The sequence below is a fragment of the Cervus canadensis genome, chromosome 10 (assembly GCF_019320065.1).
Source record: "Cervus canadensis isolate Bull #8, Minnesota chromosome 10, ASM1932006v1, whole genome shotgun sequence".
Classification (NCBI taxonomy): Eukaryota; Metazoa; Chordata; class Mammalia; order Artiodactyla; family Cervidae; genus Cervus; species Cervus canadensis.
Window position 1 is genome coordinate 60,507,364 of NC_057395.1, and position 16,445 is coordinate 60,523,808.

The window sequence follows — 16,445 nt, forward strand, 5'->3', positions numbered from 1 at the left end:
GCGCAGGGGCGACGCTGCGGATTCCGCGAGACGGACGGCTGGGCGGCTGGCGGCGACCCCAGCAGACCTCTTGCGGGAGGAAGAGACGCGCCGTCTTCTACGGGGCTCGCCCCGCCCTCCTTGGGCCCCCACCCCTTTTCGGTTGTGATTCACAAGGGTTCCCTAGCTAATAAGGGGCGAGGGACTCGGTGGAAGGGCAGAGGGCTGCGGCTGCAGGCACCCAGACAGAACTAGGAGTCGGGGGTGGAAAGGGGGTGATGTGGAGGGGTGTAGCAAGCAAAGAACAGCTCTGAACAGGGACCTAGATCACAGAGAGATAGAACCTTCCATCAAAGCCACCATGCCAAGCAGTAATTTCCCACCTGCGGTGGACAGGTGGGAGTTGCTCGGTGCCCACACTCTACTGTGCCCTCCGGGGAGCTTTGCAGAGGATAAATTACTCAGGCAAGTGCAAAGGACTCAAGAGGTATATTTCGGTCTCTGACCTGACTGAAACTTGTATAGTAATTGTCGGGCACACGGAGGTGCTCAAAATATTTGTGGAAAAAGAAAGAAACGAGGTTGAAGTGGAAGAATCAGGGACAAGAGAAACTCTCAGATGCAGCCAACCAGGGAGCAAGTGGGTCTCTGCCTGGTTTCCCTCCAAGAGCTGGATCCCCATGGGCTGGTGGGATGAACATTGCTTTACCTCCTCCTAGACCTGGGGGCTACCCCTTGTTCTGTTCCATTTTACAAACGTGAACTGTAGTCTGAAGTGCAGGGCCTGTGCCTGGATAGTAAGAGCCTGGGTGGACCACCTTCTGCAACCCTAATCCTGCACATGCCTGCCATCTGTTATCTCAGCTCCCCAACTTGTGGCCCATGGTGGTCAGTACACCTAATACTCCACCCCCTCACCTGGAAGTCCTTGCCACCTCCTCCAGAAAGCCTTCAGCTTCTTCCTATCCAATGGAAAAGACAGCTTTGAGCTGCCAGACCCACTCCCAGGAATGCAGCTCCTGGAGGGCAAAGTGGATGTCTTTGGGGCCCTAGCAAAGGACTGACCCATTGGGGTGGAGTTACTCAAGTCAACAGGCTGAAGAGAAGGGCCAGCCCACTGCCTTTGAACATAAAACACCTGTTAACACACAGTCACATGGAATGTCCCATAAAGTCTTGGGCTGGACTCTGGAGTTACTTGCACTGCTTCGCTATGGACACTCGCTCCAGACCACAGAAAAGCAAGCTCAGTCTGAGTCCCGGATGGGAGGATCTCACTCAGTACAAGGGATGGGGCTCAGAAGAGTGATGACCACCTTCGCTGGACTGGCCAAGCAACATCAGGTGAAGCCATGCCTCCTTTCAAGAAATCTGTCTGAACCAAATGGGTAGGCACAAGTGTGGCCAAGGTCAGGTCCTAGCTCTGTCACTGACCAGCTGTGCACCTTGAGCCATGGATGACATTTTTTTCTTGGACAACCAGCATCCATTCCTCATTCTAACAATATGCCAAAGTTCCTTTGAGAAAACACTCCTCCCCTTGGCTTAGTCTTGTCACCACTGGTCTACAGTGACTGGCTTGGGGATGGCACAGAACACCATCAAGGCCAATGAGACAGAAGATGCTTACAGGGCTTCTGTGAATAAAAGAACTCCTCTCTCCTTAGAGAAGAGGGTCCCTTTCCATTCCTGGTCAGCACTGTGAGAATGACTGCAATCATGGCAGCATGCTTTGATAAAGGGACAAGCCACATGGAAGGGCCTGAGGATGGTCACAACTGCACAAGATATGGCAGAAACAGGAATGCTAAGGCCTACCATGTCTGAGTTGCTGAACCAATACTAACCTCAAGACTGCATTCCATCTGGCATTTGCAGTGATATGAAATTTCATTGAGTTCATTTGATTTTTTGATTCTTGCATCCAAGATTATTAAGTGATGGCACGATGCCACTTACCTCAAAGATCTTTCATTTCAAAGTACAGCGTTTGTAGGTGCTAATACTAAGGGTTCTTACTGTCTGCTCTATTATACCCACCATCCCCTTGGATGCTAACAATGTCTAGGCTCCAGTTCTTTCTCAGGTTCTCTCCAACCCCTTCCCAATGAGACAGGTTCACAACTTCCAAACACATCATTCAGAAGTTTTTAATAAACAACTTCATTATAAAAACTTTTTTTTGAAAATGTAATTCTGTAAAACATTGAAAAATCTACTTTAACAAAGATAGGCCTTGTGCATTTTCTAATGGCACTTATATTTTACAATTAAAAACCTTGTTTTATATAAAGCCAAAAATACTCCGAGGTTATTCACTGTGTTTACAAAGTGCTAGGTTTTGTCTTGTATTTTTCTCTTTAAATAATCTGGTATTACGAAAGAGTGGCTCCAAAGCCTTGACCACTGGGAGAGAGGGAGTGGGGTGTATGAGAAGTGGTGTTTCAGGAGTTCCAGTGCCAAATGGTGAGAGCTGGAGAGGTGCATTATGGGGAGAATCCGCTAAGGAAGTAGGCGAACATCTGAAGAAATTGAACTAGAACATTTCTTTTCAAACCCCTCCACACAGGCACTTGATTACCATGGTGGATCCTCCTCCTGTCAGAAGCAGTACACCCCTTTCCCTCGCCACAGACCCTACTTTCCAGTGGTGAGGTCACAGCCAGTTCCTTCCACAGCAGGTTCAGAGCTCCAGGAGAGGCCAGGGTGGGATCCCAGAGGAATCTGGACTTTTCTGGCCAACACCTGCCTAAGGCAAAGTTTATTACATAAATATCCTTGTTAAAAAGCAAAATATTGATCCTGTACAATATAAACTGTTAAAAAAAAAGTCATGCTTAAAAATAGCTCCTAGATAAGAGGGGAGATGGAGGGGGGCTGGAGAAAACAGCTACCAAAAAGAAGGAGGCGTAGGGACTTAAAGGGCTACTAGGGTAAAGTTTAGGGCAGTAGAAGTTCAACTTAAGACAATATCTACGAGCAAAAAAGGAATCACACCTGCTTCCCGGATTTCCATGAACAAAATGCCATTTATAAAAGGTTATGGGGAAAAAAACTCATTGTTCCTCTCCCCTCTCCCAAGATGTGCAGATCCTCTGAGCTGACCCAGCTGGCATGCTACCCCCTGGCCCCCCAGGACTGCACTCAACCCTGACTAGCTTCTGTGCAGAGGGGGAGGTGCCTGCCACTGTTCAGGGCAGCTCATCGCTGACAGAGGTTGGAAGCGGTGGGGAAGGGGACATCACCCCTTTTCCTGGTCCCTGTTTGGTCTCTGCCAACATGCCATGGCTCCTGTCCTGGGCAGAAACCCCTAGGCTCTCATGGCCTCAGTAAGGGTACTGAAGTGGGTTTGGTACTGAATAGGATAAGGCTGTTCTTATCCTTTGAACAACAGGTCAATAAGGACTTTTTTTTTCTTTTTCTTTTTTTTTTTTTGGAAAGGGAGGTTTAAGAAATTGCTGGGTATCTACAGTCAAAAAAAAAAAAAAAAAAGGTGAAGGCAGATGTTCCTCTGCACCAGCAAAGTTCACAGTGATAGGAAAATTCTTTGTGGGTGGGAAGGGCATTGAAGGAAGAACAGGAGGAACAGGCCTGAAAGGAAGAAGAGGGGATAAGGGGCAAGGCCCCAAGTTACAAGGTTTTAAAAGTTGCTTTGCCTGTCCTATGAGTTTCCCAGCATCACTAATGGGGGAGAGAATTCAAGGGACAGGAAAGAGCAGGCAAAGAGAAGAGACTCCTCTAACAGTCCAAGACTTTATATTCCATAGCCAGAGGCCCCTTTACCTCTGTAAACAAAAGGTGCAGAAAAGGTGGCAAGGAGGGGTGAGGGTTGCTGGGTCTGGTGATGAAGGTCAGAGACAACAAGGACAATGGCAGCACTGAGTCCCGACTGGGTCCTCACTTACCATTTCCTATATACGAGTCCCAATAACATGCATAGCATGCAGAAGGTGGCTGCGTACCAAGGTGGACGCTTTTAAAAGTAAACCTTAATTAGTCCCTGGGACTCACTGAAGCTAATTTTTAGAAGCAAATCACCTAGTCTGATTCTAATCTTGCCAGACATCTTTATATCTGGTTTTCTTTTTTTAAAAAAAAAAAGGTATCCCAAGCTAGCCTGCCTAAATGAAAACATGTTTATTCATTCCACATTGCTTCCAATCAAGGGCCAGGAAGCTACATTTTAAGGCTTTCGCCTCAAAGAAACAGTACTGGCCTGCGCTGAAGCAGAAGCGTGGGTCTTGGACCTGCTCAGTTCCTGATGATAAACCAAAGTGATTTCCAGACAGGAGGGGGACGGGGAGAACTGGGAAGAGGCTGAGGCAGTTCCTTGGGAGTCTGTCCTGAAACCCTAGTGAAGAAGCCAGAAGCCAGTATGAGGCACCTGCTGAGAGAAGTGCCCAGAAACTGCTGGCTGCCATCTGTAGGAGTTAACAGTAAAGAGGTAGAAGTGTGTTTCTGAATCAGAGTGGAAGTGTCTCAAGAGGGCCCCATACTGGTGGTCCCTGAGTGGCCTCCCTTCCACGAGTGGGAAGAACGAAGCCCATGCAGAACTGAGATGAAGCAGGGGTGAGGTTCAGTTGGGCAAAAGCTGTGCTATCTGCAGCAAGGGAGCCCCACAAGTCAAAAGAATTAATCGTTTATTGCAAGAAAACTTGCTGAGTACTGAGGGCAAAAGTGAGAGGGGCCACAAGAGGAAGGTGGAAATTCTTTGATGGAGAGCACAGAAGCCTATGCACAGTGGCCTTGAGTCCAGAGGGACTGCAAAGTGGAAGAGAGAGGAGGAACACTGTGGAGAAGAAAAAAGTTTGGTATGGGAGGCAATGATGTTTACCTCCCATGATACATCCCATACATGATGTATACCCCCCATACATGATACAATGGATGATTAGGACTTAATTATCTGCCCAGTCCTAACTTTCTGAAAACTCTTCTTCCAACAATTCCACAACTTCCTGAAAACGGGACAGGCAGGAGAGACATATGAGAGGCTCACACCCTCTCCTTTGCTATCCACACCAGCCTAGAACCCGAATCCCTCCTTCCAAGACCAATAACAACTCATGATATTCAGGGTAGGGATTAAGGAATGGGGGGGGGGGGGGCAGGGGGAGTGGAAGTGGGCATGCCTTTCATTTCTTCCCCTCTCTCCAGTTCAAAAGGAGGATGAGGGGGTCATGATGTACTTGAAGAAAAACAGAATTGCAGACCTGTGAGAAAACTGCTCCAATCTTCTTGCCTGTCTCCTGTGGACTCTGCCAAGGAAGGCAAGAACAGACACAGTCATGGAAGATGGCAGAGACTGAAGCAGTCCAAAGTCAGTTTATTTCCCCACAGGGGAAAAATGTGACCTCAAATGAAGAGAAGTCGGGACCCGACTCCGCCTTGTAAACAGGGCTCCAGTTAACACCAGGTACCAAGTGGTTCTGGCTGGTGCCAACTGGAATGGACTGGTGGGAATGGATTCACGGTGTGTAAACAATGTTCACTGCAATCATTCTAAGGCTAACAGCTCAGCAAGGGAGGTGAAATGGTGTGTCTGAAGCGACTGTGTAAACGGTACCGTTGCTGGAAAACACTGACTGAAAATGGAGACGTTGGGACAAGAGGGATGGAGGCAACGGGGAGCAAGCAGAGGCTTCCCCCCTGCCTGATGACTGGAAGCAGGCGATGGACCCTCTGCAGGAGGGCCTGACCAACTGCTGTGGGGTCTGCAGGCTGGGACCAGAAGACGGGCTTCTTGGGCTACTTCTCTCGAGGTCATCCGAAGTAAAACCCTCTGTGTCTTCAAGAGACCTCTCCCTTCTTCAAAGAGAAGGAGGTTCCGATGCTTTGGAGAGGGAGAGGGCTAGGTGTGGCTCCCGATTCAGATTAAAAAAAAAAAAAAAAAGTAAAAATACCTGAAGTCCTATTGTATGACATCTTTTCATGGGGTTAGGGCTCAAGATTCCTCCCGGAACTAATCCTGGAGCTTAAGCCCCCAGACCAAGTGCTGCATACAGATGCTGGAATCGTTTCTTTCTGAACCCAGCTCTGAAAGCTCAGCTGCCTTCACAGGGGATGCAGATGGGACAGGTTCTGAGGCTCCCTGACAGAGCCGGGACTGAGCTGAGGGCCTCCTTGCGGCTACTGGAATGCCTGGTGGAAACGAGGCAGGGTCGTGGTGCTCAGGCCAGAGGTGAAGACAGGTGGCAAGGAGTGCAGTGGCCCAAAGTTCAGCGGTCCCCCGGCTCCTGGGGAATCTTGAGGCTGAGCTTGCAAAGTGGTGAGCAGGGGCTGAGCCTCAGCCTGGGAGTAGCCCATGACCAGGCCTCCTGTGGCCCCAGGTGGGTTACATGGGGGTAGGTTGAGAGGAAGAAAGCCCAGTAAGTGGGAGAAGTCCACATTAGCAGCGCAGAGAGCCTCAGAGAGGTTGGCGGGGCTCTTGGTGAGCAGTGCTTCATCTAGGAGGGCCGCAGCTGCCGCCGGCTGAGGTGAGGTGGGCTGGGGTTCAGCGGATGAGAGAGACAGGCTTCCAGGAAGCTCCGCCAGAAAACTATCCACCTCCACTTTGGGCAATTTGTCGGGCAAGTATGAGGTAGATCCAAGCTGGTATTTTGGAGGAAGCTGAGCTGGAGGAGAGATAGGTGAGGATTCCAGAGGGTAGCTCATGCCCATGGGCAGCGTGTTGTGCACCAGGGAGTGTGGCACGCCCGCACTGGGCATGGCAGGGATGTGGGCACCGTACATGCCCATGGGCAACATGCCAGGGAAGGCCTTGGCCCCCACCACGTCCCGGGAGGCCACACACAGCACGGGGCTCAGCTCCTCCTTCACGCTGACTGCGGAGCTGCAGCTGAGCAGGCCGAGCATGTCCACCGGCTCCGTCTTGATCTTGAGCAGCTCTTGCGAGTGGCTCTTCTTGACGTGACGCGTCAGGTGGTCTTTGCGGCCGAATCGCTGGGCACAGTACTGGCACAGGAAGTCCTTCCGGCCTGTGTGGACCACCAGGTGCCGCCGCACGTCCTTACGAGTATAGAACCGCCGGTCACAGTGGTCACAGGGGTGCTTCTTCTCCTTGGCACCACCTGCTACCCGGCGTGAGTGTGCCTTCAGGTGCTCCAGCAGGGCCTGGGTACTCTCAAAGGTCTGCAGGCACACCTTGCAGCTGAGGTCACCACTGCTGGCGGCATGCATGGCCAGATGGCGCCGGTAGCCCAGCTTTGTATTGTAATTCTTACCGCACTCAGAACAGTGGAGGGCCTCCTTGTTGGGGTCATGGGTCTGCAGGTGGTTCCGCAGATGATCCTTGCGGTGAAACATCTTATCGCAGTACATGCACTGGTGCGGTTTCTGGGCTGAGTGGGTGGCCATGTGCCTGCAGGCAGGGATGGAGGACAGAGAAGAAAGAAAGGAGATCATAAGGGCTGGCTAGACAACGGAGTTGTGCACTAACAGGCAACTAGACACAAAAGCTATGGTAGAGGCATGCGATGGAACGGAGCGCCAACTACATCCCAACTACATTCCATCCTCTACCACCTGCAAAACCACATGTGCTGCTCTTCTCTGCAGCACTGAACTCAGCAGCAAAAATACCAGGAACAATCTAAATGTCCATCAGTAGGGAACTGGCTAAATAAGTAATTCTAAGACCATAAAAATGACTCAACTTTTTTTTTGGCTGTGCAGCATTGTGGGATCTTAGTTCTCTGACCAGGGATGGAACCCAGACCCACAGCAGTGAAAGCGTGAAGTCCTAACCACTGGACCGACAGGGAATTCCCTCCTTAACTTTTAAAAATAATGACAGCTTTATATATACAACAGGTAACAAGCTCCTAGATAACGTGGGAAAAAGCTATGAGACAGAATAGTGCCTATGGAATGGTACCATGCATTGGAAAAGAGAAAATTTATGCATGTTTGCTCATATGAGCTTAAAATATTTCTGAAAGGATACACAAGAAACTAACATTGGCTACCCACAGGGAGAAGAAAGGGCAGCTTTTCTGGGTGTGATGAAGAATTTTCATTGTATACCTTTTGAATTTTGAATTACGTGAATGTATTTCCTCTGCAACAAAAAGTGTATTTATAAAAATTTAAATGACACAATAAAGGGAAAATGAAATATATCTAAACTTCCTGATCTGGAACAATCTCCCAAGAAACAGCGAGCCAAGTCAAAAAAGGAAGTTCAGTATGGTGTATGTAACACAATCCCCTGTGAAAATAAAAAAGGAAGGGAATACATGTTTGAATATCCCAAGAGGGATACACAAAGAACTGACCCCAATGGCTGCCTTTGAGGAGAACAGCGGCTTCAAGTGTGACAATTTATTTTTCACTGCATGTTCATTTGTACATTTAAATTGTTTGCCACGTAAAGCATTTAAACATTTCAAAAGATGTGTTTGTGATATGGGACCTCAGTGCCTCTTGGTTTACCTGCTTCTGCTCCTATCTGGCTGGAAACCAGCTCTGAATCCAGGAACTACAATCCAAAGCTCCATGGTATTCAAGAATCAACTCAGCAAGACTTTGAGGTCCCATCGTTTACAAGCTCTGTGTGAGCTGTGTCATTAACCCTGTGTTCTACACAAGAAGCTGACGCACAGGACAGCCCCACCCACCAGTAAGTGGCAGACAATGCATTTAAACCCAGACCTTCTCGAGACCTGGATTCACTTAGATATGCCACTGCTGTCTCTAACACAGCACCCAGTGATTCTTTCTACCTAGAAGGTATCAATCATACCCATTACCCTCATGTTCTTGTGAGTGCTCACACCTATAAAGGTTACTATTAATCTCCTGTGACGTAAGTGGCATGGTAACATATGAAAGGAAGATGCTGAGTGATCCACAGTCTATTTCCCTCATTTTGAAGGTGAGAAAACTAAGGCCCAGAGAGGTTTAGTAATTTGCCTAAAATTCTACAGTGACTTTGGGCGGAGTCAAGGCTCCTGTCTCCTGGCCCAGGACCTTTCCTGGAGCCTTCCACTGACACTCAGACTGCCACTAGAAAAGTCTACGAGGACACCCCCAACTGATATCCACGTAAGACACAGAGCACACAGAACCGAGGCATTCCTGAGGACCACAGAACTGTCGCGAGGGCAATCCTAGTCACATACAACCCTGTTACCTATTTTAGTTCCTTCCTATCAACTGTTTTCCAGACAAGGAACTAGAGACTTTCTGTGGTCATCTTGTTCACGTATTTACTCGTGTGCTGTCTGTCCCTGCTACTGAGACAGTAAACTCAAGGAGGGTCAGCAACAACCCCCTCACCGCCAACCCTGCCTCTGGCTCACTAATAGGAACTGTCTGCTCCTATCACTGAACACTGTGCCTGGCATGTGACAGGAGCTCAATAAATGACAGTCAAGGGATGAATGACTGTGCATCAGGCAGTCTGCATCCCTGGTAAAGGGCACGTTCATGGTCCTCTGATGGAAAGGCAAGGATAAAATCAAAATTACTTCTGAGTAGGCCCTGCTCCCTTCAAAGCTGCTCTGTCATATCTGCTGTACACCAGGGCTTTCACATTCCATTTCACTTTAGATAGGGGTTCTTGAGCTTACAAGTTTCAGGAAATCTTCTAACCCAGAGGACACCAGGGACTCTACAGAGACATAAGTAATCATGTGAGCAATACGATCTTGGGTAAGTTAACTTCTCCACTCTGAGCCTGCACCTTACAATTTACAGACTGGACCAGAGGGTCTCCTTTTCTTTTTAAACTTCTAAGGCTGATGCCTAATTTGGGGCTAACACTCTCCCCATTACCTGACACAGGCAGGGAAAGTAGCACAGGCATACCTTGGAGATATTGCAGGTTTGGTGCCAGCCCATTGCAACAAAGCGAACGTCACAGTAATAGGAGTCACATGAATTTTTTGGTTTCCTAGTGCATATAAAAGTTATGTTTATACTATACTGTGGCCTATTAAGTGTGCAATAGCATTATGTCTAAAAAAACAATGTATATATTTAATTAAAAATACTTTACTGGGGACTTCCCTCGTGGTCCAGCGGTTAGGGCTTCGCCTTCCAATGCAGGGGGTGCAAGGTTTGATTGGGAGCTAGGAATCCATGAGCCTCTTGGCCAAAAAACCAAACCATAAAAGAGCAGAGGCAATGTTGTAACAAATTCAATAAAGACTTTAAAAGAACAGTCCATATCACCTTTTAAAAATTTTATTTAAAAAGAAAAAAGAAAAAAAAAAATCTTATTGCCAAAAAGTGCTAGTTATCATCTGAGCCTTCAGCAAGCTGTAAACTTTTTGATGGTGGAGGGTTTGAAATATTGTGAGAACTACCAAAATGCTTCACAGAGACATGAAGTGAGCAAATGCTGTTGGAAAGTCGGAAAACTGGGCCAACTTTCTTGACTGAAAGTTGCCACAAAACTTCGTTTGTGGAAAAAAAAATGCAGTATCTGTGAAGTGCAATAAAGTGAAGTGCAATAAAATGAGGTAAGCCTGTATTGAAAAAAAAAACAAAACACCTCAATCTAGTCTGTTCATGGCTATCTGATATTGTACCCATCCAAGTCTAGTGTTTGAATAAAAAATACCACCATTATTTTTCAGTTAGTGACCTCAAATGGTTGACATTTAGGATACACTTATGGGACAAATTAACCTCTACTCTTCTGCCACAGATTAAAGCCCCACACTCAGTGGAGTCGCTCTGGCTTTATCCCTGGGAATCTCAGGCCAGGAAGAGGTATGGGAGCGTCACCTACCTATACAGCTTGTACTTGGAGGCAAAAGCCTTGCCACAGTGCAGCTGAGGGCAGCTATACGGTCTCTGTTCTGGATGGGGGAGGCTGTGAGGCCTCAGCTTCTCCCCATTTGAGAAGGGTGTCCCCGAGATTTCACATTGGCACTTCACTTGACTCTCCACCTCCCGGCCCCGAGGCCGGGGCACTAGTTTCCAGCCCACTTCCTCCTCCTGCTTTGCATCTTGAATCCAGGGGGGGACGCTGGTGAAAAATGTGGTCATGGCAAGGCTAATGGCGAAGGGCCATGTTATTGAGAAAGCCTCCCCATCAGCTCCACAGGGCTCTGTGCTCTGTCACAGCCTCCAACGCAGCCTTCAGAAAACAATCTCTTCACCTGAAACATCAGAACACCTGGTGTTAGGGAGCCCAATACCATGAAAACATGGGCTCTGGAGGCAGACAGAGCCCCAGTTCCATCCCAGCCCTTCCACTTTGAAGCCATGTGACTTTCAGCCAATTACTTACTTCCCTGAGCTGTTTCCTCATTTATAACATGGGCTTAATAATCTCCCACATCATAAGAACCTTTTGAGGGTTAAATGAGATAATATAAAGCATTCAGCAGAAGGCTGGGCACCTAGTAAGTGCTACATGGTAACTATTACTACTAGTACCAAATAGGCTAATAGGAAACAGAATAATCAGAGGAAGTAAAAGCCCTAAACTCCCTTTTCCTTCCAACTTCACTTTTACATCCTTTCCACTAAATTTAGACAGCAGCACCTCCTCCTCCTCTTCACCCTACCTCCTCCTCACTTTCTACAATTCTCCTCCTCATGGAGGTGCTAAGGAGCAATAAAATGCCCAAAAGGCATCAGAAGAGAAAGCCTTTACTTAGGAAATGGAGAGTCAGCCTCTGTGCCAGATGTGTTTCTCAACAGTGCATCAACATCAAGAGGTTCATTTGAAGAGGCAACAGCAGACTCAGCATTTCCACTAAACCAGTACTGGTCCCATCCTGCCCTCCACCACTACTCTGGGTCTCTTGGTCTCAGGGCCCAAACCACACTTCTTTAGCAAAGCCCGTCCAATAACGAAGGTGTTGAGCGGCCCCTCCTACAGACCCTCATAGAACACATGCACGTCTCCATTGTGAACAGGTAACATACTTGCATTAGAACTCAGATTCCACCACCAAACTCAGATACTTTGAGCGCTCAGATCATGTCTCTTTCATCTCCATACACCTAGCATCTAGAAAAGGACTTTCAGCTTTCTTTTAGATGAGGACATAAGTCACTGAATGCAGTGGATTCCTACAGGCTAACACGCTCAGGAAGTTCTGGTTTAAACTGAGTTCCAAAGGGGGAGACCATATCTTGAAGTCTTTCTACTGGGTTGTGGGGGAGCAGGTAAGCATAGGTGACACAACTTCTTTACTGACATCAACTCTGAGGAAGAGAGAAAGGGCATTAATTCTCAAAAGGGGCACAGCAGACCCACATTCACACTCACAAGCTCACCACACAAACAGGTTACCAACCTCAATGTAACTTGCTACAACAGGGGAATTTCCTTTGAAGAGCTCATGCCAAAATTTGGTCATGAGGCTTTTCCATGTGAAGGGAGCAAAGCGGGTATGTAGGGATTGTCCACGAGAATCTGGGGAGGGCTCCAACTGCACAAACTAGCTGTGGGCCAAAGAATGCTTGCTCAGCTCATTAGCACCTGCTGCTTACAGTGACCATTCAACCAACAGGCTGGCCATGAACGAGATGATGGGATCAGCGGGTTCATGCCCGAGAGAGCTTTGCTCATCATTAACATGAGCTACGTCCTGTTCAGGAACCATTCCTCTTGTTGAAGAAACACTGAAATGTAATATGATAAACAATTTCCCCATCACGAGTGGAGATGTGCCTAGAAAGATCTGCACAAAGGTGGCTGCATTTTGCATGACTCACGTGCTAACACTAAAAACTAGTCCCACTTGAGCCTTCGAATCATGGCATATTTGTCTACTTCACGATAAACCTCAAAGGCCTCTGACGTCTGGCTTTTATTGTTTAAGTCCCCCCTTCTTCCAAAGGGTGGAATTATCTGTTTATAATAGCAATGATTACTAGGCAGCTTGGAATTGGGTAGAGAGCGAGCACGAATTTGAAAATCTAGTTTGGAGGGAATTTCCCCCACCTTCAAAGTCAAATTTTGCCCCCCACCCCACACGTGAAATCACGCACCTCTGCCTCTGGAAAGCCAGGAATGGCAGCCAGAGGGAAGGAAGCAAGTCGCATCACTCGGCTGACGTGAGAGGGAAGCCTAGCCCTGGAAATTCCGCACAAACTCAGAAAGAGAACAGTACGTCCCCCACCTCCCACACATCCACCTCATCTGTTCTCCTGAACAAGCACAAACAAGACACAGCAGTTTAGTATGCTGCTACTGAAAGAGTGAGTAATGGGCTTCTAGGAAAGAGGCTGGTGGTGGCTAAGAAGAGCTCACGAGGTTGCACTGATAGAAGCAAAGAAGGAAGGCAGCAGCCATGTGCTTGCCCTGATCTGCACGTATGGGGGCTTTGGCTTTAGTGTTACCTTAGGAATCCTTTAGGAAATCTAGTTTTTCTCCCTCTGTCCTTTGTCTGCAAACTCCTCTCATCCAGGAAGATTCCTGGGCCTCTCCCACATTATCCGAAGGCCTATTTCTTCGGATTTCTTCTCCACAAAACTGCGAAAAAAAATCCTGCTTCTCTTTCAAAGCTGTTCTTCTGGTCTCACACTCTAACGTTAACAACTGTAGAAGCTGACAGAACCTGTTCCCATAAAACAAACACAATCAATCCCTCCCAGTTACTGGTATAACTCGGTATATTTTCATCCTAAGATTCCTTCTGGCGCCTGATCTCAAGAGGGAGGTATTGTGGAAAGAACCTTGGACTTGCTATCAGAAGAGCTGCCACTTACTGACTGTGAAACCACGGGTAGGTCTGTTTCTCTGAACCTCAGTTTCCTCAATTTCTAAAAGAGAGATTAGTTCTTACCTACCAATATTTTCATGGAAGATTCAGTGAAACAGTACTCTTAAAACATCTGACATAATATGTGTGAATACAAACAATGCAGTCTCTGAGGTCTAAATTGTGTCTCCTTTTCGGCACAGGGCCTGAGTAGTACGTTTTTTTTCTCCCTTAATGTGACTTCTCAAGCCTCAGAGTGAGTTTCCTTCCCTTCCCAACACCTCCCCAGAATGTAGCCTTCCTCTTTTCCCCCACAATTAACCCTCAGCACATCCCCCGGAGCCAGTCCCCCTTTACTTTATCTTTCTCCAGCACCATATCCTGGGCCTGAGTTCCTTCAGTTTAGGAATCTCTTCTATTATTAAGGCTCCCTAGTTAAAAATTCTCTACAGCCCTCTTGGAAGCCTTTAAAAGAGGCAGATTAGTCCCTCATCTATCTGTCCTCTGCTGTGTGCCATGATGTCTGCTGCCCTCTGATGAAACTATAGTTTTTATGGTGTTACATCATCTCTATAGAAACTGCGTTCTTTCTCCATTATTAGCCTGTTTCCTCATCTGTAAAACTAAAAATACTTACCTCACAGGCTTGTTTTAAGGATTATTTTAGTCAGGTATGCAAAGGGCTCAGCATTCGGCTTGGCTTGCACTAAGTACCCAACAAAAGGCAGCGATTATCTTTGCTTTTGTATTGAGTTGCATGTTCCCACCTTCGCCAGAGTTGAATTCTCCCAAATCTCCCCCCAAACTGTTAAGAAATAGCCCCCCTGCAGCAAGGAAAGGGTTAATCTCTAAGTGTTCTTAACTAGAGACCCACAGAGGATTAACAGCTCCACTTCAGTGACTACCCTAAAATAGCTTTTATCCCTCCTGCCCAAGAGCTACTTGGGGATCTGAAGAACTCAATTCAACACCTGCCCAGGAGGAAACACACCCAGGAATTTTCCTTGGGGTGGACAGAATCTTCCCCTAAGCAGAACCCAAAATAGCAACTGGGAAATTATAAATAGAGATAAAAAAAAAAAAAAGTCCTGACCTGGGCAAGGAAAGATACACTGACTGGCTGGAGAAGGGTGAGAAGGAAAAGGGGGGAATGGGTATAGCTGCCTCGCAACCCCCCCTCTCCCCGCCACACACACACACACTCCCCAGTGGTGAGAGAATTAAATTACAGGGAGGCTGGAGAGTCTCAATGGCTTGCATCATTCCAAGAGACATCAAACAGGATTAACAGGGGTTGGATTTACTCCCGGGCTGCTAGTTCTAGTGCAGATGGACCCTCTTTGGAGTCCTTTTGAGTCCCGATTTCATCTGATTCCCCATGACTCCCACTCCTAAGGAGGTCTTGAGCAAATGGCTGCAACTCACAACAGCCCCATTTTCACCAAGAGGAAACCTGATTAGACCCCCACCCCAATCCGGTGGCCTCACCTTGGGAGGTTGCGTTAGAAACCCCAGGCTAGGCTCTTTCCGAGTCCCAGGCAGACAGGTGGGAAAACACACAAGCCAGGAGATAGGAACACTTATAGGTTAAAGTACCAACTCCCCACACCCAATATCCCCTTATCTTGCACCTTGCAGGTCCATTTTCCCCACCAAGACGGGGCCATAGCCTGGGACAGGATTTGCAGGGGACAGCTTGGCTCCTGAGCAGTTTCTAGACCACCATACTGCGTGGAGGGGAGGAGGGGGTGTGAAACGCCCCGGGACTGCGAGGGCTGCGGGTGGACGGCTGCCAGACAAGGGACAGAAATTCAGGGAGAAGACTGGAGGAGGTCTCAGGAATGAGAGGGAGGGAGGGGCGAGTTATCTGAATCCCAAAGAGACCCCCCACCACCACACCCACCGCAAAGAAAGAGACACGGGCTGGGGATGGTGTACACCGGCTGGAGGGTTAAAGGGGCTAAGATAAAAGGCTAATTCCCTGAATTTCAAGAGTCTCAAATGGTACTGGGTGGAAGCTGTCTAGAGGTTGGGAGTAGGATCGCCCAGGAGGAAACTATGGGAGAGCTCATCTGGGTTCCCCAGAACCAAATATTTGAGGGAAGCCTCAAAAGGGGTTATGTGGTTCTGGGAAATTAAAGAGGGGAAAGAGCGGACTATATGGAGCAGTAAAGGGGGTTATGTGGGTCCGGGTAGGCGTGTCTGAGGGGAGGGAGCAGGTGCAGCTTATCTGCGTCCCCCAGCCCCGGGTCCCTGGTAAGGTCAGCTGCGCGTTATCTGGGTCTCCAGGGAGCCTGGGGGGGCGGGGGGTGGTCGGGAGTAGGGGACCTCCAGGGCTGAGTCTCCCGGTTTCGGGTCTCAGTAGGGAGTGGGCCAGAGGGCTTCTTCGAGTCCCCAAGACCCAGGTAACGGGTCCGAGGAGAGTTCTGGTCACCCCGGGGCCTATCTGGGCCGGGCTGGCGTAGAGGGGGCCTCGGGTCGGGGGTGTGGGCGACCGCGCTGACGGGCCCACGATGAGGGGCGCTGCCGCTCCGGGTGCCCGGCGCGCGGGCGCAGCGAGACGGCCTCCCGCCCCGCTCCCCGCCGTCCCCCGGGGTCACCGCCGGCACTCACCGCGCTCCGAGCCCCGCGCTGCGGGCCGGGCCGCGCTCGGGCTCCGCCAGGCCCGCTCAGGCCCCGGTAGTGGCGGCGGTCGGGCCATTGTGCGGTGCATTGTGGGAGCCTCGCGAGCGGGCGCTCGGGCCGTGGAGGGGGCGGTGCCGCGGGATCTCTATGGTCCCGCCCGCCCGCCGGCTA

General features: G+C 48.9%; 1 protein-coding gene across 3 annotated transcripts; it reads right to left on the reverse strand.

Annotated features, from left to right (window-relative positions):
- Positions 1 to 2,104: 2,104 nt before the first annotated feature.
- Positions 2,105 to 16,405, reverse strand: PLAGL2 (PLAG1 like zinc finger 2). 3 transcript variants are annotated; one of them, XM_043478962.1, is made up of 4 exons: positions 16,263 to 16,390; positions 13,288 to 13,505; positions 10,718 to 11,090; positions 2,105 to 7,339 (listed from the first exon to the last, which is right to left on the reverse strand). In XM_043478962.1, the coding sequence occupies exons 3-4, from the start codon at positions 10,975 to 10,977 to the stop codon at positions 6,109 to 6,111; spliced, it is 1,491 nt and encodes a 496-aa protein (XP_043334897.1). In that variant the 5' UTR covers positions 10,978 to 11,090; positions 13,288 to 13,505; positions 16,263 to 16,390; the 3' UTR covers positions 2,105 to 6,108. The 3 variants fall into 3 exon arrangements, with proteins under 3 accessions (XP_043334897.1, XP_043334896.1, XP_043334898.1); XM_043478961.1 differs by lacking the exon at positions 13,288 to 13,505 and having other exon boundaries at positions 16,263 to 16,405; XM_043478963.1 differs by lacking the exons at positions 10,718 to 11,090; positions 13,288 to 13,505.
- Positions 16,406 to 16,445: the final 40 nt, after the last annotated feature.

Coding starts and splice junctions, on each gene's coding strand:
- PLAGL2 (XM_043478961.1), bottom strand. CDS start 10,977: ATGACCACATTTTTCACCAGCGTCCCCCCCTGGATTCAAGATGCAAAG. Junction 7,340..10,717: donor TCCAAGTACAAGCTGTATAG/GTAGGTGACGCT, acceptor CCCTGCCTGCAG/GCACATGGCCACCCACTCAG.